The 15012-nt window shown below is 47.4% G+C and overlaps 1 protein-coding gene across 2 annotated transcripts in view; it reads right to left on the bottom strand.

The window, feature by feature from the left end:
* Positions 1 to 15012, bottom strand: part of mapk8ip3 (mitogen-activated protein kinase 8 interacting protein 3) — a 263435-nt gene that overhangs the window by 72693 nt on the left and 175730 nt on the right. The window contains exons 15-16 of one of the 2 annotated variants that reach the window (XM_086000700.1): positions 6458 to 6508; positions 4479 to 4484 (exon numbers count right to left, since the gene is read on the bottom strand). In XM_086000700.1, coding sequence (XP_085856826.1) covers positions 4479 to 4484; positions 6458 to 6508 — 57 coding nt within the window. The remainder of the gene's footprint in view (positions 1 to 4478; positions 4485 to 6457; positions 6509 to 15012) is intronic. The other variant, XM_086000698.1, reaches the window with a different exon arrangement.

The raw sequence follows: 15012 nt of genomic DNA on the forward strand, positions 1-15012 counted from the left end.
GAGAAAGCCTTCCCCATTTAGGCCTGTTAAAATTGCAGTCAGGTCCATTGTGCAAAACAATCTCTGGGTAACTTGTCATTTGACTTCCTGTCCACAGGGAAGTGCCCAGCCTCTATTCGCTACCTGACAAAGATGGGGAACTCGCTGTGATGGGAATCATGGGTCCAAGCCTGTGTCCTAATACATCAATGGTAAAGGACATTGGGTACAAACCCAATACAAAATTAAATCACCCAGCTGATCTGCACTGCTGTCATTTAAAAAAATTAAAGGGGTCATTTTACCTGGGACAGTAAACTGGAGGAGTTGATCACCCTTCCATTATGGAACCTGCCCAATTTTCATTACCATTTCCGGGCAGGTTCTATAACGGGCGGGTAATTCATTCGATCAGTTTACCTCCCAAGCGATGAAGGCGAAAATTACCCCCATTGTTTCTCATAATCAAACATTTTGTGGAATTTCCCTGATATAGATGAGATTTGCAGGAGGTTGCCAGACACAGTAACAGTGAGTCCTCCGAAGATGTACAAAAAATATATCAGCAAGGCAATGCACTGTGGAATTAATGTATTGCACTCACTTACTGTAATACTACATGGCCTTGTACAAGTCTAACAATATTCCAAGTCTTCAGTAGTAATGATGGCAATAATTAAGAGCCTGTATCCTAACTCTGGTAAGTTCCCTTCCAGTGAAAGAATAAATTAGCACCATTAGCAAGAGCTGGGGTGAAGTTTGGCAGCCTTCTCGCATGCTCCCCTCACCAAAAGATAATACAAGGAGTAAGTTTTAGTTAAAAGGAAAGGACATAAAAGGTGAAAATGGAAAGTCTATGAAAAAGCCAAATATAACTATAAAATTCCTCATCAAAATCTTAGTGGGATCAAAACTTCCAGCTAATCTGATTCAACCAGACACAGTTGCTTAGCAAAGTCCTCCCCGAGCCTTAATTTAACTAATTGACCCACAATAAAACCACACCAGGCAGAAAGGCCATTACTCCCCTGAGAAAAACCTTAAATATATTAACGACCTTCAAGTAGGACTTTTACTGAACATTACAGGGTCTCCTTCATCCTAAATCAACCATAGTCCAATGTATTGAGCCCCAGCACCAGCAAAGTGCAACGGGCTTCTTTCCCAAGACCATACAATGATGTCCACGTGCTCTCATCTTGACAGCGACAAAGTTCAATACCCATTCTTAATATTTCCCCTTTAAAAAGGTCTTGCAGAAATGTGCGCAGGGACACCTTAAGGGCATGATTTGTAATAATGATTTTGGAAAGTTTCAAAGATATGGTTGTGTTGTAATCTGTGTGGCTGCTACCTAGACAGATATTCCTAATTTGCCCCATGATGTAGTATAACATTGTCTTATGTTGAAATAAAACAGCTCACAGATGATTGCACCTAAATTATAACTCGGTGAGCTGACAATGGGTGTTCTGCAATGTTGTTAGTTTATTTTCGTTAGTAGTGCAAATATTCACCATCAATAAACACAAATGGAAGACATTAACCAACCCATTAGGATTTTGAAAAGTAGGCTAGTGTTAGTTGAGCTTGACAGACTATGATGTTGGTGAAGGTGTGAAGTCCCTGCTATAAACACGTCCTATGGTACAAGGAAAGTCTTACTTCAAGTATTTGCATAGATTTTGCCCCCTAAAAACTAACAATTGTGGGGCCCACGAGCGGATCCAGGCTGGGATTATTTCCTGGGCTCCTGAAGAATGGGCCAAGTCATTTTTTTTTTCAGCTTTTATGGTGGCATCCTTTGCACAGGCACCACAAGGGCTGTTTAGGTTTTCTTCCTGGCGACCCTCCCAGCCCCCAACCCAAGTAGCCCTCTGCTAGACTTTCTGGCCACTTTGGTGGAGGCATGTCCAGCCCACTGAAGGCATGCAAATCATGGGACCTCCCCCTGATCCTATGAACTTGAGCAGGGTCAGCGGCAGAGGTTGGGGTGGGTGCTTCTCATCACTTAATGCGAGAAGCACCAGCCTGCAGATTTTCGGGGCCTTTATCACTTAGTAACGATCTTCATTCATGACGCTATATGTGAAAAAAAAATTGAAAGACACAGGGCTAAAAATTCGATTAGGCACAAAAATGGGCGCGGGAGATCGTGATGTGCGATCGCGGCCCACGCCCATTGAAAGTAATGCAGGCAGCACACGGCCTTCGTGCTGCCTGCTAATTACCATGATTGATGGGTGCAGCCCAGCGCTGAGTGCGCTGCTGAGTGTTCAGCAGGAGGGCCGATGTTCATGCAAGGCTCGCTCTATTTAAAACTAGCCTCCACTTTTAAAGGCCGTCTGCACCTCTTAAAGGTGAGGTGCATTCTGCATTCAGCAGCAGCTAAAAGTGGTTGTCAAGGCAACTGTGTGTGACCAATGGCTCAACAGGGCAGAGAAAGGGCACCAAGGTTCTCCGGCACAGCACTAGAGCCCTTAGTGCAGGGGGTCGAAACGAGGCGACAGGCCCTCTACCCACAGGGGTCCAGGAGACCCTCCAGACTCAGTCAGAAGGCAGTGGGAGCAGATCGCCAAAGCGGTCACTGCCAGCAATCTTTCCCCGAGGACCTGGATCCAGTGCCAAAAGAAGTTCAATGACCTCACACGCATCTTTAAAAGCCGTCTCCCACCAACTGCACCACTCACCTCACACACTGCTCAATGCACCACACCTCCATCACTCAACTACCAACAATCTCGACTCATACCTCATATTCATAGCTTCACCCCACCCTCACACACTTACCACTGCTTCAAGCCTCACACCTTGCACACACTGCCAGCTATTCAACCGTGACAGGCATATCACCCAAACACGTTGCACCCACACTCACTGCCACACTTCCCCTTCTCTTGCAGGCCAAGGTGGCTCATAACTGCCATCAGCAGCAGCTAACCGGCGGGGGTCGGACAAGCCTGCATATCCTGGCCCAGCTGGAGGAGACCATGCTTGACATTATTAGAGGGGCCGTGGCAATCGGCGAGGCTGAAACCATTGATGATGACGGTATGCTATTATCTAATCCTTCTTCTCACATCCCACTTCCCCCTCATCCCACAATCTCGTCTCACTTACAAGCTGCTGATAGTGTAAGCATGCACATCTTGCTTTCACCCCCTGGCCCCACCACCCCCCTCACCACAAACTGACCCTTGTGCCTTTCTACTTTCAGATACCCAAGAACTCCAACCTGACCAGCCAGTGCAGGAAGAGCAAGAGGAGATTGATGGGGAAGAGACACAGTCACTTGATCAGACACTTGCAGGCACCAGCTCAGAAATTGGCACTGGGCGTACTTTAGAGAGTAGTATAGAGGCAAGATCTGCACGTGGTGAGTCACCGGGCACGCGCAAGGGTAGCGCAGGTGCCAGCGGGGCGAGTTCGCACACGCGTTCTGCTGCAGAGGACTCAGATGAGGACTTTGATGGGGCAGCTGACAGAAGAAGGGTGATGGGCATGCACACTTTGGTGCATTGGCAGGCCTGCCAGAGAGCCTGTTGTCACTGTCAAGGAGCCGGGCACCAACTTTGCACAGGGCTTGGCGCAGATCTTGGAGCCCATGACTTCCAGGATGGAAGTGATGGGCAACTCCATTAGCGCACTTGTGGACCCAACTTTGATGCAGGATCTGATGGCCGATGTCTCAGCTTCCATTGCAGCACAAGCGGAAGCGACCGAATGTCTGAGTGCTGCAATGGAAGCTCAGACTTCGGTCATGCAGGCTCAGCTTGTTGCCATGCAAGTTCACACTGCTGCCACCGTGGCTGCATTTACCAGTGTTGAAAGGGACTTGCACGGTGTCACAGCAGTCCAGCAATCTGTCCTCCAATGGTGGTGGGGTTGCAGAGGAGCGGCATCAGCCAGGTGTAGAGCGGATAGCCCTTGTCGCCGAGCAGCCATCCTCGGGTTCGATGTGGTGGCTGGAAGATTGCTGGCACAGCGGACTAGCGCAGGATGAACGCATCATGACTGCTGCCAGGATACTGGGCATTAATCAGCATAATATGCTGGGTGTGGTCGCACACCAACTGCACATTAAGTGAGTGGTATCCATTGCGGTAACGGAACATCTCACCATTGAGATGCGTCACCCGCAAAGCCACGTGTGTGCAGTCGGTGGCTCCCTGCACCATGGAGAAGCCGGATATCCTGGCAAAGCCACGTGCACCATCCTCCTGCTTCTCTCTGTTTAGACAGAAGACAATGAAGTCCCCTCTCCTGGAGTACAGAGCCTCCGTGACCTCCCAGATGCAGCAATGGATGGCAAACTGCGAGATGTTTGCTATGTCGCCTGCTCCAGCCTGGAAGGATCCTCTGGTGAAGAAATTCAGGGCCACAGTCACCTTGAGGGCCACTGGCAGAGCCATCATCACCCTGCTCTGAGGCTGCAGGTCTGGTTCCAAGAGGTGGCAGAATTCTGTGACCACCTCCTTGGTGAAGCGGAGCCGCCGAACACACTGCTCCTGGCTTAGGTGCAGGTAGGAGAAGTGCTCCCTGAAGACCCTAGTTGGGTAAGGCTTCCTGCCGAGAGCCCTCCGCCCTCTGTGAACAGCTCATCTTCTTTGCTGCCTCTGCTCCATCTCCCCATCATGCTGCAGTGAGAGGGGGGGCTGCAACTAGAGCCCCCCTGACTGGGACCAAGTGGTGAACTCAGAGGCCTTCCAGCAGCAGCCAACACCTTCCCAACGTCCAGCAGCGCTCCCTGCACACTTTAACAACTTTTGAAATCTCTTCCAGGAGCCCAGTACTCCTACAAACTCTGCAAGAGCCAGTACAAAAGCAGTAAGCAACTTACCAGCAAGTTGGATGTATCCCTTTAAGTAGCGCTGATGAGGGATCCCTCGTGCAGCTGAATGCGCGTTCAGCTGTGTATGTTTAGGAGAGGGCGCTAAATGGAGCAGTGACGTTGAAAATGGCAGGTCATGCGTCAAATCAGCATTAAACGCTGACGGACGTCACGATCTGCCTACTCTGCATACTGCCGGTGCATGTATGCACTGCCCACGCTATCGCCCTCATCAAGATGGCGAACAGTGCGGGCCACGACGGTCAAAACTACCGGCACTATTGGGGGGGGGGGGGGGTGAATTTTGCTGCCACAATGGCCTGGATATCAACAGGGGTGGGTTACATAGGCGGGGGGCTTCAGATGGCCCGCACACTGGAGTTTTAACTCCTCAGCCTGCGTCTTTTGGCCCTGACAGGTTCCCCGCCTTGGCTTCCAGTCGGGCCAGGAGGACTCTAGAGCAGGCCACAGGACCAGTTAGGTCTGATCCCTGGCCCCGAGGAGTGGTCCGATCCTGGGGGGGGGTGGGGGGTCCAATCCCCATCCCCACGCGGCTTTCTATAGGGCAAGGGGTAGTTTGATTGGGCAGGGGGGGGGGGGGGGGGGGGGAGCGTGAGGGAAGCACTCCTGCTCCTCCTGGCCCACAAGCAGTGCAGTAAAGGCGCTTACCTTCTCCCCGAAGCTGTCCTTGCCTTACTTCAGCTGCCGAGTTTCCCGAGGCCTGGAAAACCCATCCGCCCACTGTAAAACCTGCAAAGCAGGTTAAATCAGAGGCGGCCAGCCTCATTAACATATTTAAATTGCCACCCGCCTCCTGGGAGCGGGTTGGCTGCCCACCCCTTGTCCTGCCTACGTAAAACCTGGAAGTGTGCAGGTTGGGGTCGGGGTTCATATTTTTACAATGTTAGCATCTGACCCAACCCCAACCCATTTTTGTGCTGAAATTCCCTCCAATGTCTTGTGCAGGACATTTTTGAACAGAAATCTGATCATAACTTTGCAAAGAAAGGGCAGAATCTTCCCATACCCAGGAGGTCTGCAGCAGTGAAAGTCCAGTCATCATGAATCCAGAAGCAGTATAATGGAGCAGGCCCAGGGTTGATAAGCCCAGCTAGGTGTAATGGTAAGTGCAAAATACATTGTTGCAAGTTAAATCTTCAAAAACCGGATATGTTGTAGTGGTGAAGATGTAATCTATCTAGTTTTCATATTGTCAATTGAACTCAAACAGTAATTTTCTTCACAAACCTAGGGTGGTCCGAACAATTGCAGCTTAGCTTTAGTGGTGAACACAAATCTCCACAAACTTCACTGAAAATCACGGCCTTATAAACTGAGGCAGGTTGAAGTGAAGACCTTACCCTCACGAAACCAAGTAGGTTCCAGTGGTGAAAGCCTAGTCCTCACAAACTCAAGTGATCTGTAGCCAAACGGTTGTTAGAATGAAAGTCACTCTACAATGTCCCTTTATCAGTGACAACACCCTGAACCATACCATCCATAAGGCACCAGTTGTCTCACGTTTAAACACAGACAAAATGCTCAAAAGCTACCTGGCCTTTTTGGATCCCAAACACCCTAAATCATCAAGTTCCCCAAATTTGACCCCTAACCCTGGTAAAGCCCCAAGGAGCTGATATGCCGTACACTTGTTCATTATCTGTGTCTGGTTTCTTCTCCTCCTTAGGCACTTTCTGTCTACAAAAAAAAACATAAAATTTCAAATTAACAAAATGTACATAATGGAAAACAAAAATATACACTAAAGAAAGATTGTCTGCAAGAGCGCATGCTGTTAGAGATGGAAATTAGTTATTAAAAAATGTTATCGGTGCCCCTCATACAGTAGACCTAAAGTTGCTGATCATGTAGCATACTGGAAGCAGAAACTGCCGACAAGTTTCTCCTTTAATGTAAATTTATATGGTGCCCACGTCCATTGGCAACATTACAAATGGGCCACATTATTAGGATTCTGATTTACACAACGTACATGGCCAATTAACATCATGTGATAAATGGCTATCACTCATGTATGTGGAGCATAGAACTTATTCCATGACTGTTAGATAACTATTTTCCAGCAAGCTACTTGAAAGTTGAAAAGACAATGCACTCAACAGCAGGGGAGTGCCAACTATGACCATATCAACTCACACCTACTAGTTTCTAAACATCCTGTGGCACCAGCACTATAAACAAATCACAATCGTGCTACCCAGCTGATACTCTGCTCCTTCCCCGTTCCGTGGGAATTTTAATGTCGCTGTTTTTGGCAGTGGATGAGGCGTCTGATACATGTATGCAAATCGGGATCCCATTATGTCAACAGGATCTCGATTGGCCTTTCAACCGTGGCCTTAGTGGGGCGCCCACTGTGGCAGTCCCACTCAGTGAACGCTTGTCCGAAGGCTGAAGAGGCAACAAAAGTTAACTGTTAAACTTTCCTTTGTGGGACTGTGAGAAGCAGGAGTACTCCTCCAAAACTTAAAAGGCAAGTCTCGTTCTCGGGTTGTCCCCCCACCTTCCAATCCGCGAGACCCTGCCAAAACCCCTTCCCCGCCACTTATCTTCCAGCCAGTGGGAAGCCAGGCCGGCCAATTTTAACCAGCCGGCAACCGACCAGCTGCCTCTTTCTGTTTGGGTGAATATTTGTCCAGTTGGATGGCAATAAGACCCAGGAGTTGATGCGGTTGGTCGCGCGCGCTTGGGGGGGGGGGGGGGGGGGTTTGACGTCGCCGCTCGTCGCGCCCCTGCCCACCTAAAACCTGCTCCCATTTAAGATCCCCCCCGGTTCTGACGGACCACGATGGGCTATACCCAACACGTTAACCTGCCTTCCTTTCTCGGATGCTGCTCACCCTCTGCCTTTGCAGTATCTTCAGTTTTTTTTAATATATCTGTCTGAATTTGTAACTGCCCCTTTATTGTGTGGCATTCTCCTTGTGTTTTCTGGTTTGCCTTGCTGGAGTTCCTACTTCTTCTGCCCCCCTTTCTGAAATGTTCAGCCGCATCTTTGCATCTACAATTCCAGAATCTCCTCACTATCGGATTCTTCTCATCCACGTAAAATAGCACTACGTAAATAAGTAGCCAATGTTTGCTTTATAAATAAATGCATAACGCTGATATGTTCCAATGGGTGTGGAGTGGGCTTCACACTGCTTCGATCATCTTTTAGCTGATGTGATCACTAATTCTGGGCTCTCCAGGATTCAGAAGGGGTTTCCCTACCACTGAATTTCCCCAGATGACTGTCGATTCCTTCTGCAGGCTACCTCAGGAGCACTAACTTAATCTAATTTATATCAGTGGCCATCAATCCACAATCTGCCATCTTTACATATTGGCCCAGAATTTCCTTGAAGTGAATTACGCCACTGATGCACCTGGTGTGGGTGCCACCAAGCCGTTCAGAAATGCCCCTCATGCTGCCCGGAGGGAGGGGGCACAGGCACCGAGTGCCAACTCCCTCAGCCCCAGGACTACAGAACACCGCCGCAAAAAGTTCAACAAGCTCATCAAGGCTGGCAAGGTAACGCACTGGGTACTCGCACCTTTTCTTCCTTGTCCACCCTGGGCGCCAGCACATTCTTGACCCCATTAAGGCAATACTTTCAAAATCAACCCTTCACACAGCACTCTGGCTAAGGTCGACTCTAATTCGGCATCTTGCACTATGGCTACCCAGCTACACAACAATTACTTACATGTACAACCCCAAAACCCCTTCCTCCACTTTACCCAACTCATACCCGCAGCTGCCGCACCCCACCTCACCTCTCCTATGCCACATGGCACACATTGCTCAACTACTGGCTTTATCTTCATTCACTATTTTCTTGCAGGACAAATTAGCACACAAAGCCTACTAAAGCCGGACCATCAGAGGGCGCCCTTTCCCCCTTTAAACCTCCCACCCCTTGAAGGAGAATCCAGCTCCTGGGTACTCCCTTGGCTCTTGCCACGGAAGATGGTGAGGACGACGACACCTTGCCGGCATCACATTAGTAACTAAGCACCTACTCGATCACCCTAGCATTGCCCTAGTACCAACCACCCCCCCACCCTCGCAGACAGAACCTTCCATTCCCTTTCTCCATTTCCTTGATCCTGCACACCCATTCTTAGCTACTACACTCCTTTCCTGCATATCCACCACAGCAATGGGGGAGGCAGAGGAGGAGGAGGATGATGATGATGAAGAGTTGGGGAGTTATTTTTGCCTCATGAGTTGCCAACCCACCTCTTATGATACTGGCCCTCAGGTGGCATCTAAAAGAAGCACGAGAATAGGTTAAAAAAAAAGGCAGTGTGTTAAGAAAGAGCAGGATGAGTGTGTCCATTTTGGAATTCACTAACAAAATAGAATGCGCAGTGACGTTGTGCTTTGTTATTGATGGAGGCTAGAGTCTTACAGGAAAGGGTGCAAATTGTGGGAAGACTCAAAATGTGTGAGGAAACTTAGAGAAATCATTTTAAAGGTGAAGTAGTGGAAACAACTGCCACTTTCACCCTAATTTCCTCGCTAAATAAAATTGTTGCGTCATTAATGCACCGATAATGCGCTGAAAATGAGGAAATTCACTCCCATTTAATTTAAATAAAAAATAAATTAAATTAGAGTTTATTAAAAATAGAGTGTATCTTTAGATGACACAATTATCATTTTGAAATACTCCAATGGCAGATGGGACATTGAAATCCAGATGATCTCAGGCACTCCTGCATGCAGAGTGAATGCCCACTTTGCTGTGGAACATGTTACACAAATACCAGGACTTTTGCAGTTAATCACTGGAGAGCTGGCTTATACTATGACTAAGGAAGAGGTCCTGCACAACTCTACTTCTCACTTTGATTACTTCTATAACATTACATGATTGTTATAATAAAAGAGGATGCGCTTACGAAAAACGCGCAAGTATTCTGGAAGGGGAGGGGTTAAGGAACATCAGAGTTGATGCACGTGCTATGTGTCCATTAATGTATAGTAGTTTAGTACACTGTCATTGATAGGCCATTTGTGCATTTTTACCCCATGGTCCCAAAATTCCTACCGTCACCAAGGAGAATAAATACAAGGTAGCGACCAAAATGGGCACAAAGTCGGCGGAGCAGCCGTTCCGCCCATTTATGCCTGCGCAAGGCTCAAGCCTCATTAGCATGCCACCGCAAGCATAGGGCTCCAATTTGCATATTGAGGCAGCCTGCTTCAAGTGGGCGAGCTGATCGCCAGTTTACAGGCCCATCTGTAAACTGCATCAGGTGGGCCTTGAGCATCAATGGGGCAGCAGAGTTGTGTCCCTCTCCCCTCAATTTTCCAATTGCTGGCCGTCCGTTTATCAGGCTAGAAACAGGCGGCCGACAGTGGAACATTGCCCTCATTATAATGCACAGACTCAGTGTTAACGGCTTTTGGATTTTCTCTACAAAACAACAGAGGCTACACTTCCAAAGTAATTTATTGGATGTGAAGCACTTTGGGACGTCCTGAGGACATGATAAGGTGCTATATAGATGCAAGTTCTTTCTTTTTGTCAAGCACCAATTAAAGATAGAAAAAGTAGATTCGCTCGAGCTTGCCTTTCAGCTCACACTGCATACGGTAGCAGAAAAAGTCAGTGGCGATATGGGCAGAGCAGAGCAGAAGATATTGTAAACAGCAAGTCAACTGTTTCAATCCACAATGGGTGCATCAGCAAGTCTTACTTTGGTGGACATGTCGGAGGAGAAAGAGGAAGAGTAGCATCTGGAGAAGACCAGGGATTTGTGAGAAGGAGCAAGCCTCACTATTACCTAGGCAGTGTGCGTACCACTGGTGACAAGGAAGCAACATGTGAGGAGGTTATGTCTCATCGAGGAAGACATAGATGGATTGTGCCATCTCCTACAATCAGACCTACAAGAAGCAATGTCAGCACTGTGCTGCCAGTAGCAGTAAAAGAGATGGCTGCAGTCAATTTTTTTTTGTCACAGGTTCCTCCCAGGCAGCCGCAATGATCCTCAGCAAGGATCAGTTTGCAGTCCACCACTGCAGTACTAAGGTCACAGGTGCACTGTTTCAGCAGGGAGGTTGGCAAGGTTTCTCCAAAAGATATAAGGTGCCAGGTTTAAGGCTCCCCGTATGGTCATTCAAGGACCTAGACAACAGGCTGCGGCCCTCATCAACAGAAGAGGATACCATTCCAATACCCTCTAAATGATCTGTGACCACCAAAGAATTATGGGTGCAAATGTTTGGTTTCTAGGGAGTACTCACAAAACCCATACCTTAAGGGAATTATTAGTTCTGTATTTATCACAGAGTGAGCACAAGTTTGACAGCTGGTTGCTTGGAGATCTGGGTATCCACTCTGAATGTGGCTCACAACACCACTATACAACTCCCCCTATACCTCACAAGAAAGAGAATACCACGATGCACATTTAAGAAGCAGAAGCATAATGGTCCGGAGTTTGCAGTAAAAATAACGGTGAGGCTAACAGCGCTCACCGTTATTAACATGTAAATCGGATAGCAACTTCCAGCGACCGCACATGTGCAGTTAAACGCATAAATCAGGAAGTTGCTGTCCGAGATGCCCTGCTCCTCCAGAAGCTGCGCGATAATGATATCTCGCCGAGAGACTCACCATTCAAATACATTGAACGGCATGAAGTTGCTGTACTTACCTGATATATGCACATTAAACACGCTAGAAAAAGTTAGGGCTTGTCCATTCCAGTGTAAGTACCCTTTTAATGACGTGATAAGCCTTAATTACTGCCAAACAATCTCTCTGGCACTGAAAATTAACTTTAACAAATGTGGAGTCCCATTCCTTCAGATTTTAATTTTTGTTGGAGATTGAAATACATTTTCTTTTACTTCTTCTTTCTGCCTCTTTTCTCTCTCTCTCTCTGATCCAATCTTTCTTTCCCTCTCTTTATTTTGCTTTCTGTCCCTGATTTGACATTGAATTCAATATTCTAACTGACACTTCCTGGTGCAGACTCTGCGCTGCTCACTAACAATTCTTCAATCTGATTGGTTAAAAAGATACATAGTTGCTTTCCCTGTTCACACAAGGTCCCAGATGCTCTGTAGAGGACGCTGTGCTTTTTCGCTAGTTGGCTGACAGGGCTTTCCAGTGCAAAAGCCCATAGACAGCGTAGGGGCAAGTGCAAGTGCCATTCGTTTGCTGCTGACTGCAAAATCTGGCCCAATCAGATATTTGTTGAGCTCAAACAATAGTTCCCATGTTTGGACTGTACTTTTTCTATCTGTACAATGTGTCATTACGGTGTGCAGATCTTCTACATTCTCCCTTCATTAATTGTAGAAACTGCACACCCCAAAGGTTGCATTGGCTCAACATGTACTAATTATACTGATCAGGTCGCTGACTAATTAGTTGAACAGCTTTCTCATCAGCCACTCAGCTGGGCATAAGCTTCCAGAAGGTGTACATAAAAAAAAGCTGTGCGTTTCTAAGTGTGTAACGCCCCAGAAAAATAACAGTATTGGTTTATTTGGAATGCCCAGTTTGAACATCTGTTTTTTAAATGCGAGAATGGATTTCCACTTGGAATTTTTTTTTTAATGCGGGTTTGGGGAGGGGGGGGCGGTGGTGAGGGGAATCCTCATTCTGTTCATACATTGAGCAAAACTAAACATGTCTCTAAGTACAATCACATCAGCGCCTAACAAAGTATTCATTCCGTGGATTTACAATTTTTTGCTCTACTTACATAATCTAGACTGACACTTCAGTGCAGTGCTGAGGAAGCGCTGCACTGTCAAAGGTGCCGTCTTTAAGATGTTAAACCGAGGCCCCATCTGCCCTCTTAGGTGGACATAAAAGATCCAATCATACTATTCAAAGAATAGCAGGGGAGTCATGGCCAATATTTATCCCTCACCCAACATCACAAACAGATTATCTGATCATTTGCAGTTTGTGGGAGCTTGCTGTGTGCAAATTTGCTGCCGTGTTTCCTACAACAGTGACTACACTTCAAAAAGTACTTCATTGGTTGAAAAGTGCTTTGGTTCATCCTGAGGTCGTGAAAGGCGCACTTTCTTTCTTTACTTCTAAGAGCTGATTTTCTGAGTTTGGCTAACAGCAGGGAGACTCACCTATGCAAATGAGGAAATCATGGGCACCCTACCCACGCTGTTGTGACCATTAAAATTCATTTTTAGTGCACAAATCAGGGGTGGCTTGTCCTCACCACTAGTAGCACAAATTCAGAAAATTACTCCTACAAACTCCTAGGCCCTGATATTTACAGGGCGGTGGGGAGGGTGCGATGAGCGCGGGGAAACCTGACGAAGTCGGGGACGCAGTGGTCCTGCCGAATTTAACGGCAGGATCACAGAAATCACAGAAACCCCACAGTGCAGATAGAGGCCATTTCGGCCCATCGAGCCTGCACCGACACATATCCCACCTGATCCCCGTAACCCCTACACCAACACATATCCCACCCTATCCCCGTAACCCCACGTATTTAATCCCCCTAACACTAAGGGTCAATTTATCATAGCCAATCAACCTAACCCGCACATCTTTGGACTGTGGGAGGAAACCGGAGCACCCGGAGGAAACCCACGCAAACACGGGGAGAATGTGCAAACTCCACACAGACAGTCGCCTGAGGCCGGATTCGAACCCGGGTCCCTGGCGCTGTGAGGCAACAGTGCTAACCACTATGCCACCGTGCTGCCCTTATCACAATTTTTTTGATCCATTTCCCACCTGGCAGCCGCCTAAACCAAACAGCCTGGCCGGCTGCTGGGCAGGAAAATCAGCCCCTTGGGGACGGTCCCTGGCATTCGCAATCCTGGGGCAGGCTGCAGATCAAGAATTGGTGTTGGGGGGGGGCGCGGGGGTCGATAATGGCGAGGGCTAGAGAGAGGCCGCGATTGGCAAAAGTGAGGCCGAAGGCTCCCTTGAGGGGCTGGGGGGGGGGGGGGGGTCTCCTGCTCCTCCTGGCCCACAGGGGGTGATATAAAAAGCACTTACCTTCTGAAGCCAGCAGATCCCACCTCCCTTTCACTGCCGGGTTTTCCCCGAGCCCTGGGAAATCCATCCAGCAGCAGTTAAATTTCAATCAGGCTCCCAACTGCACTGTCAGAGCCTGATTTAAATATGCTAATGATGTGTCCGCCTCTCCAAGAAAGGACCCAGGCACAGCTCGAAACCTGCCGCCATAACCACAGCAACGGGCGCATACACGGCGGGTTGGGGACACGTTCTCCGTCTTTTAGGGTTTTACTAGAATGGTACCAGGGATGAGGGACTTCAGTAATGTGGCGAGATTGGAGAAGCTGGGGTTGTTCTCCTTCGAGCAGAGAAGGTTAAGGGGAGACCTAACATAGATATTCAAAATCATGAGGGGGTTTTGATAGAGCAAGTAAGGAGAAATTGTTTCCTCTGGCAAGTGGGTCGGTAACCAGAGGTCACAGATTTAAAATAATTGGCAAAAGAACTAGAGGGGAAATGAGGAGATGTTTTTTCCACACAGAGGGTTGTTAATAACTGGAAGGGTGGTGGAGGCAGATTCCACAGGAACTTTCAAAAGGCAATTGGATATGAATTTGAAGAGGACTAATTTGCAGGGTTATGGGGGGATAGCTGGGCGTGTGGGACTAAATTGAACAGTTCTTTCAAAGAGCCGGCACAGGCACAATGGGCCAAACGTCCTCCTTCGGTGCTGTACGATTCTATGATTCTAACACTTCCATTTGGTCAACACGATACAAGACCTTTTTCTCACCCCACCCTGCTTAATCATAAACTTTTTTAAAATCAAAATGTATTACTTTCAATTCTCAACTTTAATATATCATTTACCCAGTTTCCAACTTTGTCGTTCTCTTGATTATCCTAATTCACAGGAAAATCTTACAATCCCACACAACCTGCTTCATCTTTAAAATGAAGCATTCTTACAATACCCTCATCATGATTATTTGTTGTACGATACCTATACAGTATATATATATATATTATACTACTATACCATTGTGCACTGTATATACACTGCATACTAACTAGATATTCTATGCAGCATAATCAACTTACCTCAACACTATGTGTTAATCCCTGAATTAACATTTGTTTTAAATTTTGCCTTTAGCATGTATTAGAATGAAGAGTCAGGTGTCCTACAGAGTTACAGACAGAGTGATTAATGGATCTAGCCACAAAAAT

The sequence above is a fragment of the Somniosus microcephalus genome, chromosome 11 (genome assembly GCF_052327205.1).
Source record: "Somniosus microcephalus isolate GS21.2 chromosome 11, FLI_Smic_1.0, whole genome shotgun sequence".
Taxonomy (NCBI): Eukaryota; Metazoa; Chordata; class Chondrichthyes; order Squaliformes; family Somniosidae; genus Somniosus; species Somniosus microcephalus.